Source organism: Mus musculus, chromosome 19 (genome assembly GCF_000001635.26).
Source record: "Mus musculus strain C57BL/6J chromosome 19, GRCm38.p6 C57BL/6J".
In the NCBI taxonomy this organism is placed as follows: domain Eukaryota; kingdom Metazoa; phylum Chordata; class Mammalia; order Rodentia; family Muridae; genus Mus; species Mus musculus.
Genome location: NC_000085.6, coordinates 34,001,161 through 34,023,288, shown reverse-complemented (window position 1 = coordinate 34,023,288; position 22,128 = coordinate 34,001,161). Strand labels below are relative to the sequence as shown.

At 38.9% G+C, this 22,128-nt stretch overlaps 1 protein-coding gene across 2 annotated transcripts in view; it reads right to left on the bottom strand.

Annotated features, from left to right (window-relative positions):
* Lipk (lipase, family member K) overlaps window positions 1-15,035 on the bottom strand; it is a 39,650-nt gene extending 24,615 nt beyond the window's left edge. The window contains exons 1-5 of one of the 2 annotated variants that reach the window (NM_001205349.1): window positions 14,907-15,035; window positions 4,498-4,610; window positions 2,949-3,081; window positions 1,549-1,747; window positions 773-882 (exon numbers count right to left, since the gene is read on the bottom strand). In NM_001205349.1, coding sequence (NP_001192278.1) covers window positions 773-882; window positions 1,549-1,747; window positions 2,949-3,081; window positions 4,498-4,599 — 544 coding nt within the window. In that variant the 5' untranslated portion in view covers window positions 4,600-4,610; window positions 14,907-15,035. The remainder of the gene's footprint in view (window positions 1-772; window positions 883-1,548; window positions 1,748-2,948; window positions 3,082-4,497; window positions 4,611-14,906) is intronic. The other variant, NM_172837.4, reaches the window with a different exon arrangement.
* Window positions 15,036-22,128: the final 7,093 nt, after the last annotated feature.

The window sequence follows — 22,128 nt, the reverse complement described above, 5'->3', positions numbered from 1 at the left end:
TAAAGGCTTGATGCCCCAGTGTAGGGGAATGTGAGTGCAGGGATGTGAGAGTGGGTTGATGGGGGAACATCCTCATAGAAGGAGGGGGAGGGGTGATGGAAGAGGGGGGTCCTGGGGGAGGGACTGGGAAAGGGGATAACATTTTAAAATATAAATAAAGAAAATATACAATAAAATTAATTTAAAAAAAGAAAAGCCTCACTGATTGTAGCACATAATCAGTTTCATAATTCCATGGTTTTGCTTCAATGTCCTCTTTTTTAAAAGATTTATTTATCAGCATATATTATTCTACGTGCATGTATGCCTGCCAACCAGAAGAGGGCACCAGATTTCATTATAGATGACTATGAGTCCCAATGTAGTTTCTGGGAATTGTACTTTTTGGACGAGCAGTCAGTGCTATTAACCTCTGAGCCATCTATTTCTCTAGCCCCAGTGTCCTTCTCTTGACTGTGAGAAAATCAAGGGGGAAAACGTTTATCTTTGTTTCCTCAGAAAATAACCTGGGGTCTCAATGTTTGCTGAGAGCAAAAACTAAGTTCTACCAACCTCCAAATTCAGTGTTGGGGACGACTTTCTCAGAGTCATTCTTGCTTTATTTACTCTTTAGACCATAACTAGAGAAAATAGTTTTTCAAAGTCTTGAAACTAAAGACTATACAGAAAACCAACCAACCAACCAACCAATCAACCAACCAACCAACCAACCACCTGATCCTTTCCATAAATAACACTCGACATTGTCCGATTTCATCCAGCCCCTACACACCTATGGTGGTGCCCTGCGAGTGGCCCACATAGAAGAGTTGCTTTTGTCCACTTTTCTCTAAGATCAGATTGACTGTAGCTGGAAGATCATATTTCGCCATCTCGTCCCAGCTGCCGGGGAAAAAAACGGAATGGTAAAATTAGAAATGAGGATCTGTGGTTGTTGGACCTGCAGTGTTTGCAAACAGCCCTTGGAGGCATTGATACTCGGGTTTGACTCTATGTAAGGGAGAGTGACAACATTGTGTGTCTGAACAGCTTCCCATGTGGCTTTCTTCCCTGTCAGGGAACTGGAATAAAAAAAGGCTCGAATGGAAAGCCTACTGATAATTTTTCTATATGGCTCAGTCATGTTCCATTTATCTCAGAAGTTTAGGAAATATTACTTGAGTTCCAGAAAGAACACAGAGACGAGGCAATGAAGCCAGTGGCCTTAGTGATCTCAGTGGCGTGTTCTTAGCTCCGAGGAAGGGCAAGCCTCACCCCTGTGACTAAGCAAGTCAGGCTTCAGGAAAAACTCTCTGCTACTTAGACACATTTTAATCAGAACAGACAGATACAAGCTCTGACTCCACCCCACCTCGCCCCAGTCAGTCACACCAGGAAGGAAACAAGGCTTTAAAAGCAAGCAGTAACTAGATGAGATGGAGGAAAGCCTAGAAGCGGGAGGAAATTCTAGTTTGCTTCTTGCAGATTTCTATCAGGTGCATTTGGCCAGCAAAGGAAAACCAGCAAGAATTTATGCTTGTAAGTGAGTCAAGAACAGGGTTCTCTTACCTGAAGGCCCAATATTGCGGTGATTTAGGTGACAGTCTCAGGTGATTTCTGGACCAGGTGTTTCCTCGGCTGTTCCCCAACCACACGTCATAACCACTATCGGCCAGAAGGAAAGCCAAGCTGTTGTTGGGCAGGTTGCAAATCCAGTTATTGGCAGATGCAATTAAGCCATGCTGCAGATACACAACTGCCTTCGGAGCTGGAAAACACAGACAACAAGGGTTTCCTCCCTGATCTCCTCAGCCTTCTTGCAAACTCGCTTTCTAACATATACCCACATAAGCAAAGTTAAAAGATGAGATTTTGTTCAGGGTAAGCCTAGTCTTTTAGGGAATTTATTTGAATTTGAATATCATTAAAGCTAAGAAAAATGTTCAGGATTGGTAGATTTGGAAGGCAAACTGAAAAATTTTGAGGACTGGCCGCATTTCGGATGTCAGTGAGAGGAGCAGATCAAGGGCGACTCTTAGGTTTCTTTTTTTTTTTTTTTTAATTTTTTATTAGGTATTTAGCTCATTTACATTTCCAATGCTATACCAAAAGTCCCCCATACCCACCCACCCCCACTCCCCTACCCACCCACTCCCCCTTTTTGGCCCTGGCATTCCCCTGTACTGGGGCATATAAAGTTTGCGTGTCCAATGGGCCTCTCTTTCCGACTAGGCCATCTTTTGATACATATGCAGCTAGAGTCAAGAGCTCCGGGGTACTGGTTAGTTCATAATGTTGTTCCACCTATAGGGTTGCAGATCCCTTTAGCTCCTTGGGTACTTTCTCTAGCTCCTCCATTGGGAGCCCTGTGATCCATCCATTAGCTGACTGTGAGCATCCACTTCTGTGTTTGCTAGGCCCCGGCATAGTCTCACAAGAGACAGCTACATCTGGATCCTTTCGATAAAATCTTGCTAGTGTATGCAATGGTGTCAGCGTTTGGATGCTGATTATGGGGTGGATCCCTGGATATGGCAGTCTCTACATGGTCCATCCTTTCATCTCAGCTCCAAACTTTGTCTCCGTAACTCCTTCCAAGGGTGTTTTGTTCCCACTTCTAAGGAGGGGCATAGTGTCCACACTTCAGTCTTCATTTTTCTTGAGTTTCATGTGGTTTCTAAACTACGGAGGTACTATTGCGATGAGGGCTTATTTCCTTTCATTTTGGTATTTTGTTTTTGTAGGGGGGACAAAGACATGGAGAAAATGAAAGTCAAAATAGGCAGTATATATAAAACTGGAAAAAGTTTCTTTTTAAGAGTTGTGTAAATTAAATAGAGGTGGAGACACATTTTCTTCTCTGATAAAAGGACCATGACTTATCTTGAGCGAAGGCATCCTGCTGTTGCCAGGACATCTAGACGTGCCCATTTCAGGCATTTTTTATTTCAAAGCAAAGTAAATCATACCTGTTTTCCTTGAGCATCCTTTCCCATGAGGAATCCGGTAAGTTCCAAGGATGTAGCCATCCTCTGTTATAACATCATGCTTTTCATAAGGATAGCCCCAGTAAGAAATAAGTTCACTCTGAAAAACACATACCTATAATTCAGTTTGCTTTTTATGTGTACACTACAATATAGTCCTTTCACCAACCTATGCACTAGGCAACAGCATGTAGCAGGAAAATTATAACAAATTGGAAAATGTATCAGGAAGGGACTGAATGCAAAGGGGTAACATATGGTTGGAAGGACTCTAAATTTAGTATCTTTAGGCTAGTGTCTAAATATGCCTGTGGGCTTAGTGTTACCAACCACAGTTATCTATTCTTAAGATGTTTTGGCAACAAGAAATAGAAATACTTAACTCATGTGGGAAACGACAAGAGATTGGAAAGTATATTGTGGTTAATAATAAGTGAGCTCCTACAAATTTGGCTCCAAAGGGATATAAAAGGAGGTAGTTGTTAGAATACAGGAAAGGAAAAGGCCACAGCAGGGGAGACAGAAAACTAAGTTAACTTCACAAGAATAGAGCAAGGACAATTGCAAAACAAAAGCAAACAAACAAAAACCCCTGTAACTCACGCTTCTCTTTCACATATATGAAGCGTCTGATGGAGCTTTAGATATAGTCTTTATAGGCCAGCCTTTTTGATGGAAACAAAAGTATAAAAGAATACATGATGAGTTAGAAGGCCATCAGAAACTTCCCTGTCCACAGACATGCATGGAAGCAAAAACAAATGTTGTAGAATATAAGCTTGCTCTACTTTCTTTCATCAATCCTGTGAAGAAGTCTTTGTGATGGAACTGTACATATTTTAGAATTGAGAATGCTGAAGATCAGTAAAATTAGTAATTCATCCTATATAATACATTAGAAGAGGTAAATGATTTATTGATGAGACAGTATGGTTAGCTGTACAGTCTATACCATTATTACAAGGTTACACATTTGCTCATGTGAGGCACAGAGTGCGTGCTTGAGTTATGCTGTTACTCAAAATAGTGTTAATAGCCTAGATCCTAAAGACAGATTGAATGGCATGGTACATCCACTGTTCTATTTACTAATCCACTATCACAAATGCACAGAGTGGACATATATCATCTGCCTTTCCTACATAGCAAAAAACTCCACTGATGATATGAAATTATTTAAACACAAGTCAAACCTGGCTTATTAAACCCTCTAAGTACACTGATGTAGCTCACAAAATCATGAAGGTGGATTATACAAAGCTCCAGAAAGAATTTAAGGATATGTGGCAGGAAATTATCAAGATAAATCTTGAACCTCCTCTTCAGAAAGCCACGGCTAGATATGATGATCTCAGATCGCCAGGGTTGCTGCCCAACGTGGGTTCAAGCTTTCAATTCTAAGATTAGTTAGTTTTGGGAAGGACCAAAAGACGATGCCCAAATTTAGCCATTAGAGAAATTCTTGATACACAAATTATACCGAAAATGTGACCAATTTCTTATCTTATTTTTTTCTCAGTGAATGACTTACAATATTCATATTGGCTTCAGGATTTGTGATGCTTTCTTGCTTATAGCCATCTATGGGTCCGGAAAGAAGCACACAACATGTTGTTGCTAAAAGCCACCACATTTGGAGTCTGCCTAGGGAAGGAAATATTAATGCAATGTCATCAAGGAGAAATCCTGCAAAAGGAAAATTGGCGTGACGATTTTTATAGCACTGCTGAGCAAACAAGTGGAAACACAAACTTCTAGGCTGCTTTTCTTTTCACAAGCAATACAGTGCACAATTAAGGATTCATTCCAAGAAAATCATTAAATGGTGACCTTAGATAAGAAAAGGACAAAGTAAGGAACAAGGGTGTGAAGGAAGGAAAAGGTATAAGAAAAACAAATCGTGTCTTCTGTAGGTAATTAGTAGAAATGATGTACAGTTGAAGAAAAAAAATATTGACTAAGTGGTTGCTCACAGAACATTGACTATTTCTAAGAATCATATAAATTGTTTTTTGTTTTATCTTTTATGGAGTCCTGAGACATGAATCTCTACCACTGAGCTATAACTCTGGCCCTATTAGATTGTACTATTTTTTTCTATATTCCTGAATGAAGTAGTAAGCCTTAACAAAAATCTTAAAAAAATAAGGTTGTCAACATATTCTTTGCTTTTAAAAACATTTTAATCTTTTACTCAGTAATATTATTTATGAAAAATAGAAATAAAAAAGGATAAGGCATACGTGTACCATGCATTAAATGTTTTTATGATATATAAATAAAAAGTTAGCAAAATGAATTATTAATGAAGAGGAATCAAATTAATTATCCATAAAATATGTTTAAAAGTCAATTTCATGGTGGCACATTCCTTTAATCTCAGCACATGGGAGGCAGAGGCAGGTGGATTTCTGAGTTTGAGGTCAGCCTGGTCTACAGAGTTAGTTCCAGGACAGCCACTGCTACACAGAGAAACCCTACCTTGAAAAGCCAAAAAAAAAAAAAAAAAAACCAAACCCAAAAACAACAACAAAAAAAACCCAACAAAACAAAACAAAAAAACCAAACTCTCATTTTCAAGTTGATTGAAGGCCTCAATGTAAGTTTTGAACTTTGAAACTGCTAGGAGCAAACACTTCAAGATATAGGAATTGGCAAGAACTTTCTGGGAAAAAAGCTTCAATTCCCAGGAAATATGGAGACATGAGATTACATGAAACAAAAAGCTTCTAAACAGTCAAGGAAATGGAGAAGAAGGGAAGCCCACAAAATGGGAGGAAATATCTGTCTGCTGTATATCCAACAAGGAACCAACAATCAGAATACATAAAGAACTCAAAAACTAAACAACCACTCACAAATAATTAATTCAATAAATGAAAGAAGTGAATTTTTCAGACAATTCTCTAAAAGAAACCAATAAATATATAGAAAGATGCTAAATATCCTTAGCTATTAGGGAAATAAAAATCAAAATGACATATGGGCTCCCTGCCAGCTGAGCCAAAATGGCTACCATTGAGGAAACAAATGAAAGTAAATGCTGGTAAGGATTCAGGGTAAAGGGAAACTCAGTGGGACTCTCCATTGATGAAGCCACTGTGATATTGGTACAGAGATTCCTTAAGAAACTAAAACTAGAACCACCACAGGGAGACAGTGAGATGGCTTAGTACCAAGCTTATAAACCTAAGTTCATTCCTGTGGTTCTTAAAGGAGTGTATATGGAGTTTGTCTTCAGGAACACAGGCTAATTTTAAGTAGCTACATCACCAAACATGTCTCTCCTCAGCAATCATTAACCACCTGTTCTCAGGGTCGTGTGTAGTCTCTCTGCGTCATGTGTATTGACTCCTGAGATACTTGTGACTTCTCATGCATGCCTTTACATCTCCCCTCATGAGTTCCTTGTATGTGGTCTCTAGAGCCCCCTATGACTTAAGCAGAGCCTCCTGGGCTTTCTTTAACTCCTTGTGTGCCACCTTCTAAGCCCTCCATGAACCCCAAGCCCTGACCCCTGAACTTTGCTTTTCTTCTCCTTTCACAAGGGGACATTAGAGACCCAGTCTTATGAGGGTCTCTTGTGGGAAACAAAGCTGCTCTAATTTGCAAAGAATAATGACCATGCCATGCTGGATAATAGTGTTCTACAAAATATCCAAGTATATCATATATGCATATATTATATATAGTTATATTGTATGTAACTATATAATTTGATCAAAACTATATAACTTGATATATAGTTATATTATATATACCTATATAACTTGGTGACATGTGCATACCACAGTTTGATTTACTTAATAATCATATCTTATAGTGTTAAAGCTAGGCAAAGCCCACAATCAATATACTATCTAACTTTGTTTCATCTATTTTATTTTGATTTTATTTTTTGAATTATGCCACTTACTCATAATATAACAATTTTTATAAAGGATACAAATAGAGAAAAACTAGTTTAGTATTTCTTTCTTTATCATTTTCTTGAAAAATGCCTGTATAGTGAAGGAAAAAGATAAAATGAAGTATGGATTCCCAAATCAGAACTTCATCTTTTACAGGTAGCTTTAAGTGGAGACGCTCATCATTATGGAGGCAGATGCAATTGTCCTATTTGAATCTGACTGGGTAAAAGAAGTCAAGACTGTAACATTCTGTAATGTTTTGTCCCTGTCCTACCCTGGATTGAAGCACAGAAACCAAAATTCTTGCCTACAGCAGGTCATAGAAATTAGAAGACCTCTGTGTAGCAAGGCATAAAGGAAAGAATGAATGCTTTGTCTCTCTCACTGACCAAAGATAGACTTTCACTAATAAAGGCTATTTGTTTTCTCTATCTGCTATAGCCAAAGAATGGAGAAACTTGAAAAAGAATCACTGCTTCCTGAATTGTTGGTTTTCACACTGTTAAATATTTTATATACATGCTGGTAGATTATATGTAGGCAGCTCTCATAACAAAATACACAGATATGATGGGACTGAGGACACTCACTTAAGAAAAAAACAAGATCAGAAGCATTAAAGACTCAGATTTCTGTGTTTTGTTGCTCCATGGTCAGAACTGTTGGGCTTATTAAACAGATGTTTAAGCAGAGTTTATGAGGAAACTTGGATAATATTCTTGATTAATTCACACCATAATTCCCCATAAGAGAACCCTCAAAGTGTTCAGAAATTGAGGTGAAACTGGCAGATTATATGCAGGGACTGAATCCTGCAGAACGGTCTTAGTTTGGAAAGCACACTAAGATGGGTATCTACACATGGTGCTCTGATCAGTCTTCTTTCTTAGTGGCAAAGGAAGCCATGGCAGCCTACAAGTTTTAGATCTCAGACTTCAACTCCGGAGAGCAACAATGACCATTAGACATGGTTCTTGTGCTTTCAGCCCATCCCTGTGCTCACATCAGTTACATGCCTAAGATAGGATGTGTTGGTTTTCTCTATTATTACCTGTGTTACTCTTACAGTCAATTTAACTCCCTTGTCTGTGTCATCAGGATCATAACTAACACCTACATGTAGATTTAACTTAAGATAATGCATCCTGTTGTAATACTCAGATGAAAGACAGTATCTAGAAAACATTGAACAATGCTTGGCTCTCAACAGGTGGCAACTATTGTTATATTACTCAGAGACTCAGATGTGTGTATCTTGGCTCTTCAGCCACTTCATAGGCTTCTTAAGGAAGTATCACCTTTCATACCAGTGTAGATTTCCTTTCTGTTGCTGTGACAAACAACAGGATTAAAAGCAACTTAAGGGAAGAAAATATTAACTTGCTTTATACTTCCTGGTCACATTCCATCACTGATGGGATTCAGGACAGGAACTCAGGCAGGAGTTTTAGAAAGAAACTAAAGGAGAATGCTTCTTGCTGGTTTATTCAGTCTTATGCTTAGCTTGTTTCCTTCCTTCCTTCCTTCCTTCCTTCCTTCCTTCCTTCCTTCCTTCCTTCCTTCCTCCCTCCCTCCCTCCCTCCCTCCCTCCTTCCCCCTTTCCCCTTTCTTTCTTTCTTTCTTTCTTTCTTTCTTTCTTTCTTTCTTTCTTTCTTTCTTTCTTTCTTTCTTTCTTTCTTTCTCCTTCCTTCCTCCCTCCCTCCCTCCTTCCCCTTTTCCCCTTTCTTTCTTTCTTTCTTTCTTTCTTTCTTTCTTTCTTTCTTTCTTTCTTTCTTTCTTTCTTTCTTTCTTTCTTCCTTTCTCCTTCCTTCCTTCCTTCCTTCCTTCCTTTCTCTCTCTCTCTTTCTCTTTCTTTCTTTCTTTCTTTCTTTCTTTCTTTCTTTCTTTCTTTCTTTCTTTCTTTTTCTCCTTTTCAGCTCAGAACTACTTGCCAGAGAATAGTTCCATCCACAGTGGGCTGGGTTTTCTTACATCAATTAACAATAAAATTAATCCCTTATACACATGCTGTCTTGGTCAGTATTTTGTCAAAGCATAATTTTTTTTAATAAAATACAAATTAAAATCACTTTGGAGGAGGAATATCAATTGAGAAAGTAACTTTATTAGATTTTTTTAGGCAATTATATAAATTCTGGTTAGTGATTTATATAGGAAGGATCAGATCACTGGGACAGGGGGAGTGCTACCCCTTGCCAGGTGGTTTTTGAAGGTATAGAAAAATGTAGGCTATACTCTTAGCATAGGTCTGACACTGGGGGTGGGCTTCAAAGTTTCAAAAAGCCAGTGCCAGCCATTCTCAGTCAATCTCTCTCTCTCTCTCTCTCTCTCTCTCTCTCTCTCTCTCTCTCTCTCCATTCCCTCCACCCTCTCCCTTCCTCATGGTTGTATCTCAAAATGCAAGCTCTCAGCTACTGTTCCCGTGCCATGTGTGCCACCTTGCTTCCATGATCCTAGCACTGATGATCATGCTCTGACACTAAAAGCTCCAATAAACTCTTCTTCATTAAAAACCAAAAACAAGGGGCTGGGGAGATGGCTCATTGGTTAAGAACACTGACTGCTCTTCCAGAGGTCCTGAGTTCAATTTCCAGCAACCATATGGTGGCTCACAGCCACCTATAATAGAGTCTGATGCCATCCTCTATTGTGTCTGAAGACAGCTATAGTGTATTCAGATAAATAATAAATAAACAAATCTTAAAAACAAAACCAAACAACCCCCCCAAACTGGGTATTGTGCAAGTTTTTCAACTGAATTATAAACTGTAACTGAACTGCTCATTCTGTAACATGATCTCTTCTGAATAAGACATGAAGAACATTAAGAATCTCCATACTCATATTCCTTCTAACAACAATTTTCATTTTGATTATATAAGAATCTTTCCAATATAACACATAATTCTTGTAGGACTGAGCTGGGTCATTATAATTATTATTTTCCCAGAGCTAATAAATGTCAACTTAGCATTTAGACAAAATTACTCAATTTTGTTTTCACTGAGTCATACTCACAAAATTATCCTCAAGATATTAACTGATATTAGATTGAATACAGTGCAATACATTAGGTAATGAAAACAGAGGAACAAGATTGTTACAACAGTTGAGCATAAAATTGTCATTGACAAAACTGAAAGAGACAGAGCTTGAAGATAGGAAAACATTCTTTGCATGTTGGTCATTATGAGAAATCATTGTGAAGATGCACAAATTCAAGTTAAATGTATGTATGACATCTTCATAGCCCAACAAAGTTCAAAAAACCATTATGTATGTAAAATAAAAAGAAATAATAATTAGTTTTTCCTAGTCATTGATAAGTTACATGCCCCCTTCCTTTTTTCCCTCTCTCTCTCCATTCCTTTTTCCACTTTTCTCTTCCTTTCTCCCCTTTTGAGATACAGCCATGGCCACCCTTAAACTCACTATCTAGGGCAGCCTACCTTCACACTTGAGAATTTTATTGCCTCCGTCTGCTAAGTATTTGGATTGCAGCAAGTGTGATTATGACTGATTGATATTTTGTTGATTTGTAAGTTAAGAACAACAGAGATGAGAGATCCCTCTCCTTAGGATGAGAGAGTAATTTGAAGAGAGAGGGGGGAGGGAGGAGGAATGGAAGAACAAAGAAATGAACTAGGAACTAGGGAAGTAGGAAAGAGGGAAGGCGGGAAATAGGAAGGAAGGAGGAATGGAAAGGAAAGAAAAGAATAGAGGAGGAAGGAAGAAAAGAAGGAAGGAAGGATTGGCAGTATTAAAATAACAGAAGTATATGTAGCCTGGATGCTGGTTGCTTTTCAGTTTTTGGCTTGTCTATGTCTGAGTGATTCCCAAATTTAGCTTTTGGTAAATGGTGTTCCCACTAGACACAAAAGACAAGTGAATTATTTATGTCTATCCATTTCCCAGAAGATTTTAGCAGAAAGCACATGGACACAATGTATTAAGTTAATTTCCAGCAGATTAAATTACATCATCATTTTCATATCTTCATATAATAGAGGGAATACACTAAGAATTTAGCATAATCTTAGAGGAACCACAATAAGATACTAGTCTAGAGAAAGAAAAACAGGAATCAAAGATTCTGAAAAATATTTAAGCTATGTTAAAAGAAAGCTCACTGGTATGCTTTAAATAAGCAACACAGTTTAAACACAAAGGGAAATGGGTTGAAAGTAAAAGCAATGAAATATACCACATAAAGAGTAACCCTAAGGAAGTGGGTGTATTTACATCAGACAAAGCAGGCTTCTACAGTTTGTTGTTAGAGATATGCCATAATGTTAGTGTATAAATGGAAGACAATAGTGAGTTCATCAACAGGACAAAGAAAACCTATACATAGGCATCTAATAATAGACTTACAGAAGACATGAAGTCTGACAAAACTAAAGATATCTGATTCTCAGTGTCCCTGTCCTACCCTGGACTGAAGCACAGAAACCAGAATTCTTGCCTATGGCAGGTCATAGAAATTAGAAGACCTCTGTGTAGCAAGGCATAAAGGAAAGAATGAGTGCTTTGTCCATCTGCCTCCTTTGTTTATGACAATTCCAGAGAAGCCCTACCACATAGGAAGGAATGACTCTGAGAGCCCAAGAGGAATGTCCTCTAGGCTTTGCTGTGGTTTCTCCCGCTTGGACTTTTACAATTACATCATGACCTGTGTAAAAACACCTTTTTCTACAGATGTCCATTTACCATAAAATTCAGGCTTATGAATAGACTTTTTCCTGGATTCTGAGCCCATCATATTTCTCTTGTAGATCAAATTTTCATACTCATTTCTAGATGACAAGGTGTGTGCCTGGAGGTCAGAGGATAGCCTGTGAGAATCATTCTTCATGGCACTCTGTAGGGTGTAGGGATTGAGCTGAGGTGAACTGACTTGGAAGGAAGTCCCTCTACCTGCCGAACCATCTCAGTGGCCTAAGGGGTATTGTTTTTTATCACCAAAAATTTGATGAAATAAATCTGTATGCCTTTCTCTTGGCAACTTATCTTTTATTATGAGGTCCAACACCCTTATGAAGGGTGAAGACTAGTGTTAGACCTTTCCAGTCACTAAAGTATTGGGGTTCAACTTTGAGTGGCAGAGGCACATGATTGCTTCAGATTCTGCAGACGAGATTGTGAGGCAAATGTCAAAACCTAGTAGGAATATAGTTTTACTTTGTTTGTTTTGCTTTTCCAAACCAAGACCTTGTCTCTGCCTTTAATGCTTTATCAAGAAAAGCAGGTAATTTTTCTTCATCTCTTTCTCCCCAGATAACCATGATCAGAAGAAAATTATTGCATGGGCTAGTTTCTGGCTTGTGACTATCTTGATGACATTTTTCGTATACAGCAAAGATTTTTTTTTTTTTGGTGTCTGATTAATTTGTTACCAGAAACAGTTGTTATTTTCCTTTCCTCTCTTTTCTGATATTTGTCCCAGTGAGGAGAACCATGGGGCAAAATTATAGGCTTAGGACCTTATACACCTGGTGAAATATCACTGATGTTAAAGGCAGTAGTAAGTTCAAAACTTTTACCCAATGGGAGTCTATTTGACACTCTTTTTTCTTAATCACGCTGTTATCAATTACTCTGGGCTGCAAAATCATCTGAGATACCCTAAGAAGTGAAAATCCATAAAGATGACCTTGGGAAAAGAAAAAGGCTTCAATACAATACTTACTATTTCCCAATGATAATTGCTCTGCAAATCAGTTTCCACTTCTTTAACAAAAAAGCTGAAAGAACTACTTGATTAGTTAGCAGGCAGATTTCAACCTTTCTGTCTTCTTCCCTCTCTCCCTATCCTTCCTTTTTGTCTTTCTGTATAGCCCAGACTGGCCCCAGACTCACCACTAAACCCAGCATAAAAGTACTTTTACTGATGCATTGCTATGCAGTTAGTGACATAGCGTCAGACAGAGCTCCAGAAAGTAAATGGCTACATTTGAGCATAGTTTTGCAACACTAATATATATTCTGAAAAGGGAAAAGATTAATGAAGAGATTTTATTGAGAAAAATGGCAGGTCTAAAACTTCTATTAAAATTTCACCCTACTAAATACAAAGATTTTTTTCCAATAGAAGATATAAGGTATCATATTGCAATCTACTGCAATGATTTAATTTTAGATTACTAAGATATACAATGTACTATAACATCTATTCTTAGTTGCTATTTAAAATTATGATAAAAGTGCCATCCTAAAACTAGTCATGCATTTATAGTTTTGAAATTTTTACTATAGATTAAATAACAAATTTTAAGAAGCTCTTTTAAATATTAATAAAATGTTATTATTTTGAATGCCAAAGGCCAATAAAAAGGCAAGATTGTCAAAAAGACTGGAGTAATCAGTCTAAATGATGATGATTATATTTGGTTATTGAATATAATGCTCTTTCTTCTTTCATTAATTTAACCATAGGTTGTATATTTCTTAATGACTTTATTAGTTTGAGTTACTTTAAAAATAAAATGCAGTTTAAAATAATTGCATGTCAATGTAAAAACATAAATTTATTTTAAATCGGTGACCTCTGAAACTCTGCGTGTGTGTCTAAGCACATGTGTGAGTGAGTATGTGCGTGAGCATGTGTATCTGTGTTTGTGTGTGTGTGCATGTGTGTGCACTTGAGCATTTTTTGTGCGGAAGTGCATGTATCTGCACATGCCTGTGTGTTGAGTGTGTGCACTTGAGCTTGTTCATTTGTGTGTGTGTGTGTGTGTGTGTGTGTGTGTGTGTGTGTGTGTGTTGTTCTGGCCCTAACCAAGGGTACCATGCATAAAGGGACAAGCACTCTAACATCTGAGCTATATCCTCAGCTCAACCCTCTATTTCTTCCTATAAATTGGAGTCTGTAGGGTCTTGCACTTTGCCTTTTCACTTCAGCAATCTCTTACAGTGTTTTTATGTTTAGTTTTAAATTTTTGACATGAGTACGAAAGTTTGAGTTTTCAAGAAGATGTTTATCTGCCACTTATTAGAATGGGGGGATATTAGTCTATTTTATAGTCCACTCTTATCCCCAAAGGGTCTCTAATTGCAAGTCTCAGTAGAGTGTAACACTCTTCAATGTCAAGTATCATGAGCTGTTTTAACACTCCTCAGCCAGTAAGACTCTTGCAAAGAAACTGAAAAGTCTATGGTACCCTTCATAAATGACAGGAAAACATTCACAATTTTTATAAAAATTAGACATCAGATCCTCACTCATCAGTGGGACCCATATTACCCTGTAGATGATTCTGGTAATATTCATACCCAAGGTCATTGGAATAGGCATTACAGAATTTTTAAAAACAAAACATGCTATATTACTTAAACACCATTTTCTTTTCTTTTTTTTGGGGGGGGGTTAGGTATTTTCTTTATATACATTTCAAATGTTATCCCGAAAGTTCCCTATACTCCCCCACCCCCACTCCCCTACCCACCCACTCCCACTTCTTGGCTCTGGCATTCCCCTGTACTGGGGCATATAAAGTTTGCAATACCAAGGGGCCTCTCTTCCCAGTAATGGCCGACTAGGCCATCTTCTGCTACATATGCAGCTAAAGACACAAGCTCTGGGAGTACTGGTTAGTTCATATTGTTGTTCTACCTATAGGGTTGCAGACCCCTTCAGCTCCTTGGGTGCTTTCTCTAGCTTCTCCATTGGGATGCCTGTAAATACCATTTTCTAATCTCTGCATGTACAACTCTGAAGAAAACTCCACTAAAATATCTACTAATACCTTTCACTGAGTAGAGAGTTACTGGGTCTCCTCTTTCCCTCTGAAGTAGTTCTCTCTCTTTCCTCTCTCTTCACATCTGGTTTTTCCTTGCATGAATTAATAATTTCTATTACCACACATGGAAATGGGTTACATTGCTAGGTTTTCATAGTCATCTTCTATATCTTGCTTAACCTGACAGACTCAAATACATCATACCTCACCCATATTTAAAGTTATATCCCTATAAGACCTCCCATGTCTCACTAACATACCACCACCCATGCCCTTAAAACACTTATTACCAGAGCTCAGCTCTTCTGGGAGTCAGTCTTCAAGTCGTGAGAGAGCATCAGATTGATTCCAGCTCCTTCCAGAGTTTCCTATCAGCGCAACATGCTCTGCTCCGAACGATTCAGAAGATGTTGCAATCAGAAAATTTCCAAGCAGAGGCAGGTTAATTATGGCTTCAGCTATGACGGATACTGCCAGAACAATCTTGCTGGGTGAGTTCTAAGTGATTTTCCTGCTCCTGCCAAATCAGACCTTAAGTACTGGGCCTCAAGGAAGATGTGGGACGGTGGTTTCTCAGTAGAATGCACACTCCTCACTCTGAAAATACTTCTCACTCAAGAAAGCTACTATGCATTTAGTCACAGATGTATCTCTATCACAGGCCTTATCCTCTTGAACCTCTGTTTATAATACTTTTAATATGATAAGCTTCCCAACTATTTTGCTTTTCCTACCTTGGGTATTAGAAGTGTCAAGAAATGCCAGCAATATGATGTCCAGTTTGTTTTTTTTTTAATCTCTCCTGGAGCTATAGCGCATGATTCAAGATCTCCAGTGAGCTCCAACTTGCCTCTTTCTTGTCCTGTATGCCACGTTTGTGACTGTACTAGGTGGAGGCTTGGTGTTATAGAACCCATTAGGAGTTTTAGGGCTGTATAGATCTCTATATTCAGTAGAGGCCTTGTATTATGAAAAGTTACAATTATACGGGTCTACGTTGGTTGAAAATATGTGTGTGTGCACATGTGTGTATATCTCTATATCTATGTATCTATATATTCTCTCTCTTCTCCCCCCACCCCTCTCTCTCTCCTACCTAGTTTACATTCTTAAAAGTCATTTGCCATTGGTAACAGAGTTCAAGATCAACTATAGAACACTCCCCTTAACTTTTCACCTATGTTGCCTAAGAAAGCCTGAATTTCCTGGAGTGACTTAGATGCTAGCTGCTTACAAACTCTGTCACTGCAGGTGACTGTGGGAAAGGGTACTTACTACTCAGTTGCTAACATAGGAGCTCTTTCCAGTTATTTCATTTCCAGAGATTCGAAAATCAGGAAGAATCTTCCTAAATAAGTTTGTAAATTTTCATCATAGTTCAGACATGTCTACATACACTCAGATCATACAAGATGCATATAGACAATACATGCTTGGAGAGCTGGAGAGGTGGTTCAAAGGTTAAGAGTGTGTATTGCTCTTGCAGAGGACCAGGGTTGTTTTCTTCCTTCCTTCCTTCCTTCCTTCCTTCTTTCTTCTTCTTCTTCTTCTTCTTCTTCTTCTTCTTCTTCTTCTTCTTCTTCTTCTTCTTCTTCTTCTTCTTCTTCTTCTTCTTCTTCTTCTTCGACAGGGTTTCTGTGTATAGCCCTGGCTGTCCTGGAGCTCACTTTGTAGACCAGGCTGGCCTCAAACTCAGAAATCCATCTGCCTCTGCCTCCCAAGTGCTGGGATTAAAGGTGTGTGCCACCATGCCCAACTCTCCCTTGTTTTCATATCAGGAGGCTGGCAAACACATGCATCTCTAGCTCCAGTAGCTCTGACACACTCTCTGGCCTCTGCAAGCACATCCCTTTTTATAATTGTAATGAAATAACTCTCCAAAAATACAACTTGCATTTTAGTCAGTCATCTAGATTTTCCTTTGCATTGTAGTAATTAGTAGTTACATTGTATCCTATTCAGCTTTTGATATATTTGCATGGTTTCAGTCATTCTGTAAGATTTATTCTTAGATTTAGCCATCTTATAAAAGCCTTCCAATTCTGCATCTTTAGCATACAGTTCTACTTACATCCTACTAGCATGGTAGTTTAAAACTCTGCAAACAAAGTAATTGGGAGAAGTTCCTATGTTGGTAACTGAATGGTCCCTGGATGGTTACCTGCAATGAGCTTTTGTAAATATCTAGCATCAAATTCATCCTTTGAGGAAATAAAGACATTAATAAGAAATGGATTTGTAAGGATACATACTCTATAGTTAATCTTGAACGCTGTTATCAAAGGTTTTCTGCATCACACACCTTGAAAACTTATTAAGTGTAATCAGCAGCACCTTTATACCAATGGAGCCATTCTTCAATAGAAGGATCCTTTGCTCTCTGGTTGGTTTTTCTCTTAGCTTAATTTTCACTTTTGTTCCTAATCTCAAATTCCACTTAATATCTTAAATCATGAACATCTTGTAAAGTATACAGCACATACACTTTTCATGTCATTTGACAAAATGTAACCATGTGGCCAACTCTTCTTACTCTATAACATGCTTTCAAACAGGACCTAGATTTGTTGTTTCTGGAGTTCCCTGATGAGAATTATTTAAAACATCCCAATGGTAACAGGGGACTTCCCTAAAATGTTAAGTTTTTCTAAACACAGCACCATAGTCTTGCCTCTGAGAATACAGGGAGTTTCAACACACTTACAAGGCTTATAACATAGTAACTTCTCAAGATGCTTCAATCCTACATAGAACAGGGAACAAAAATAATCACAGGAGGTAGAGGGAGGGAAGGACCTGGGAGGGAGAGAGAAGGGGGAGGAAAAAGGAGGTGGGACAGGAACAGGTATTAGAAGAGATAGGTGAGAAGTATAGAGCATCAGGAAATTGAATAGAAATGTAGCAATGGGGGATGGGGAACTGGGGGGTAGCCAGTAGAAAGTCCCCGACTCCAGGGAAGCAGGAGGCTCCCAGGAGCCAATGGTGATGACTTTAGCTGAAATACTCAACAAAGGGGATATACAACCTGTAGAGACCACTTATCCAGTAGATAAGCACAACACTCAGTTGAGGGATGGGGCCACCCACATATCTCAAAAATTTTAACCCAGAAATTTTCCTGTCCAAAGGAAAGACAGAGAAAAAATATGGAGCAGAGACTGAAGGAAAGGCCATCCAGAGACTACCCCACCTAGGGATCTATCCCATCTGCCCATAGATACCAAACCCCAACACTATGGTTGATGCCAAGAAGCACTTGCTGACAGGACCCTGATACAGCTGTTCCCTGAGATGTTCTACCAGCACATGACCAATATAGATGCAGATACTTACAGCCAACCATTGGGTTAAGCCTGGGGACCCCAATGGAAGAGCTAGGGAAAGAACTGAAGGAGCTGAAGTGGAGTGCAACCCCATAAGAAGAACAATATCAACAAACTGGACCACCCAGAGTTCCCAGGGACTAATCCAGGAACTAAAGAGTATACATGGAGGGAGCCAGGACTCCACCATAGATGTATCAGAAGATAGCCTTGTTGGTCACCAATGGGAAAAGAGGTCTTTAGTCCTGTGAAGACTCGATGCCACAGTGTAGGAGAATGCCAGGGTGGGTAGGAGTGGGTGGGTGGGTGGTGCAATGCCCTAACAGAAGGAAGCAGTGGAGGATGGAAGAGAGGGTTTTTGGGGCGGGGGGGGGGGGAGACTGGGAAAGGGGATACCATTTGAAATATAAATAAAAAAATATCCAATAAAAGGAAAATGTTTAAAAACTAAAAAATAAATTAAAAACTAAAAGTGCAACAATGAAAAATTTAGATTGTTGTGATTCAAAAGAAAAAAATCTATTTAGAATATTTAAGCCCATTTACTAAAGGACATATACATAAATACACATACACATGTATATATCAAACTCCTCTATCAATGGAGGAGCTGGATATTAGTAACAGACCACTTGAAAATGACATTATGCTACCAGTAGCAATGCTAGCAACTGTGTCTCCAATTTTAATATCCAAACAAGTAACTGAAAAAATCATTAAAATCATGCCAGAATCAGTAAACTTTACTTAGAGTGTTGATTCAGACTCTATTGACCTATGTGGAGTCCGTGATTCTCTATCTCTATCACTCTTCCTATTAATACAAAAGTCCTACTAGTGTGTGGACCACACTTTCACTATTGGCACACTAAAGGAATGGCAAGGACATTTGAAAAACAGTACCAAGATTTGAATTCTACCTATTGCCTAACTAAATTGTTGAGTTTTGCAAGTTCTCTTGTATATTTCTCCAAAAATACAATTGTGTAATTACAACAATGAATTTAAGATGTCAGCTACAGGCCAGGCACTATGTTATGTCTTTGACCTCCTAATATTATTCCTTACAACAATCTGAAAAAAGATAGAATGACTGTTCTCTCCTTCAAATGACCGTGCTGTGAGTGGAAAGTGAAGCCAGCAATTTATGGAATGGTAAGAACTGTGTTTTGCTTCTTTTCTTTTCTAAAATGACATCAGAAAGTGAAGGTGGTGATGCAGGAAATGGGCCTAGAACAGCACTCATTGGCCAATAGATAAATATTAATTAATACTCCTTTCTCTCTAAATGGGGTCAATATTACATATTTAACTATGGTCAGAAAAGATAACTTCAGTAATTTACAAGAATTGGGAAAGAGGGCACTTTGGGAAGCCTGTGTCTTTAAGCTTCTATTTCTTCACTCTTCTGGCTCTGCTCCATTTGCTGGTGAGACTGGTCATCAAAGAAAGCCTCAGTCCTATAGCTTTTCCTCTCCACTGACACCATCACTACCCAACATCCTTCTCTTAGTCCTTCTTCATTACCTAAATCCCTTGTTTACAAATTAATTTTAAGACATTAATTTATTTTCTCTATATATGAGCTGTCTTGCTTGCATGTCTAGGTCTGTATGTTCATTAGAAGCTGTTAACATCCTTGGAACAATGGTTGTTAGCAACCATGTCAATGCTTAGAGCAGGACTTGGGTTTCTGGGAAGAACAACAAATGCTCTTAACTGCTGAGCCATTTCTCTAGTTCTACCTTCTTAAACCTCAAGAATGGCTTGGGGAATCACCATCCCTGACCTCAAGCTTTACTACAGAGCAATAGTGATAAACACTGCATGGTATTGTTTCAGAGACAGACATGTTGATTAGTCGAATAGAACTGAAAACTCAGAAATAAAACCACACACTTACTGGCACTTGATCTTTGACAAAGAAGCCAAACATATACAATTGAAAAAAAAGAAATCATCTTCAACAAATGGTGCTGGTCTAACTGGCTGTCGATATGTAGAAAAATGAAAATAGACCCATATTTGTCACCTTGAATAAAGCTCAAGTCCAAGTAGAACAAGGACTCAACATAAAACCTGATACACTGAATCAAATAGAAAAGAAAGTGGGAAAGAGCCTTGAACTCATTGGCAGAGGGGGAAAATTCCTAAACAGAATTTCAATGGTTCATGTCTAAGATCAAGTATCATAAATGGGAACTCATGAAACTGGAAAACTTCTGTAAGGCAAAAGACATAGCCAATAAGACAAATCAGTAACCTAAAGATTTGGGAAAAAACTTCACTAACCCCACATCCAATAGAGGGAGAATATCCAAAATATATAAAGAACTCAAGAAGCTAAACACCAAAATGACATGCAACCCAATCAAAAAAAAAATGTGGTATAGAACTAAACCAAGAATTTACACCACAGGAATCTCAAATGGCTGAGAAACACCTAAAGAAATACTCAAAGTCCTTAGTGATCAGAGAAATGTAAATCAAAACAACCCTGAGATTCCACCTCACACCAATCAGAATGGCTAAGATCAAAACCTCAGGTGACAGCACATGTTGGTGAGGATGTGGAGAAGGAGGAACACACTCCTCCCTTGCAAACTGGTACAACCTCTCTGGAAATCAATTTGGAGGTTCCTCAGAAAATTGGAAATAGATCTACCTTAAGACATAGTACCACTCTTGGGAATATACCCAAAAGAAGCCCCGCCATGCCACAGGGGCCCATGTTCCACTATGTTCATAGTGGCCTTGTTTGTGATAGTCAGAAGCTGAAAACAACCCAGATGTCCCACAACAGAAGAATGGATACAGAAAATGTTGTCCAGTTTCACAATGGAATACTACTCAGCTATTAAGAATGAGGACATCTTGAGTTTTACTGGCAAATGGATGGAACTAGAAAATATCATCCTGACTGCAGTAACTCAGACCCAAAAGGACATGCATGGTATGTACTCACTAATACTCAAGATACAGCCCACAAAACTCATAAAGGTCAATAAAACAAAGTGTTTAAGTGAGGATGCCTCAGTCCCCTCAGTCCCACTTGGGAGGGAAAAGAAAGCAACCACAAGGAGGGAGGGAGGGACCTAGGAGGGAAAGGGAATTTGATGGGAGAGGGGAACCTAATCTGGTATTGGGTGTGGGAAAAATGACTGAAATCCCTGAGGGCCAGCAGAAAGAATGGAAACAGGCAACCTTGAGAGGTAGGAGGTTGCGGGGACCCTCCAGAATGTACCAGAGACAAGGAAGGTGAGAGACTCTCAGGACTCGAAAAGAGATATCTTAGATAAAATGCCCTACAGTTGGGAGAGGGAACTTGTAGAGCCCACATCCAGCAGAAAGACAGAGCATCAATTGCAGGATGGAGTTGCCATCCCACAGTCAAAATTCTGACCCATAATTGTTCCTCTCTGAAAGAACTGCAGGGATGGAAATGGAGAGAAACCTGAGGAAAAGAAGGTCCAGTGACAGGTCCAAAGTGGGATCCAGCTCAAGGGGAGGTCCCAAGACCTGACACTATTATGGAGGCTATGGAGTGCATACAAAAAGGGACCTATTGTGACTGCCATTTGAAAGACTCAACAAGGAACTGAATGAGTCAGATGCAGATATTTGCACCCAACCAATGGACAGCTGACCCCTGTTGAATTAGGGAAGGCTGAAAGAAGCTGAGGAGGAGGGTGACCCTGTAGGAGGACCAGCAGTCTCAATTAACCTAGACCTCCGAGATCTCTCAGATACTGGAACATCAACCAGGCAACATACATTAGCTGATATGAGGCCCTCAATACATATACAGCAGAGGATTGCTGGGTCTGGGTTCAGTCAGAGAAGATGCACCTAACCCTCAAGAGACTGGAGGCCCCAGGGAGTTTAGAATTCTGGTAAAGTGTGGGGGTCGGGACATCCTTGAGGAGACAGGGGGCGGGGAGGACATATGGGATGTAGAACAGTTGGAGGATTGACCAGGAGGGGAATAAAATCTGGAGTTAAAACAAAACAAAACAAAACAAAACCAAAATCCTCAATGTCTGGGCCTTCCCTTCCTTCTTTCCTTCCTTCAGGAATATATACAGTGCCATGGTTCATAAGGAAATTTGAACTGCTTTTGGTTTTGTTAGAGGTATCAAAACTGGGACTACAGCTGAATATGTTTCCTATAGTTCTCTGGAACAGTCCA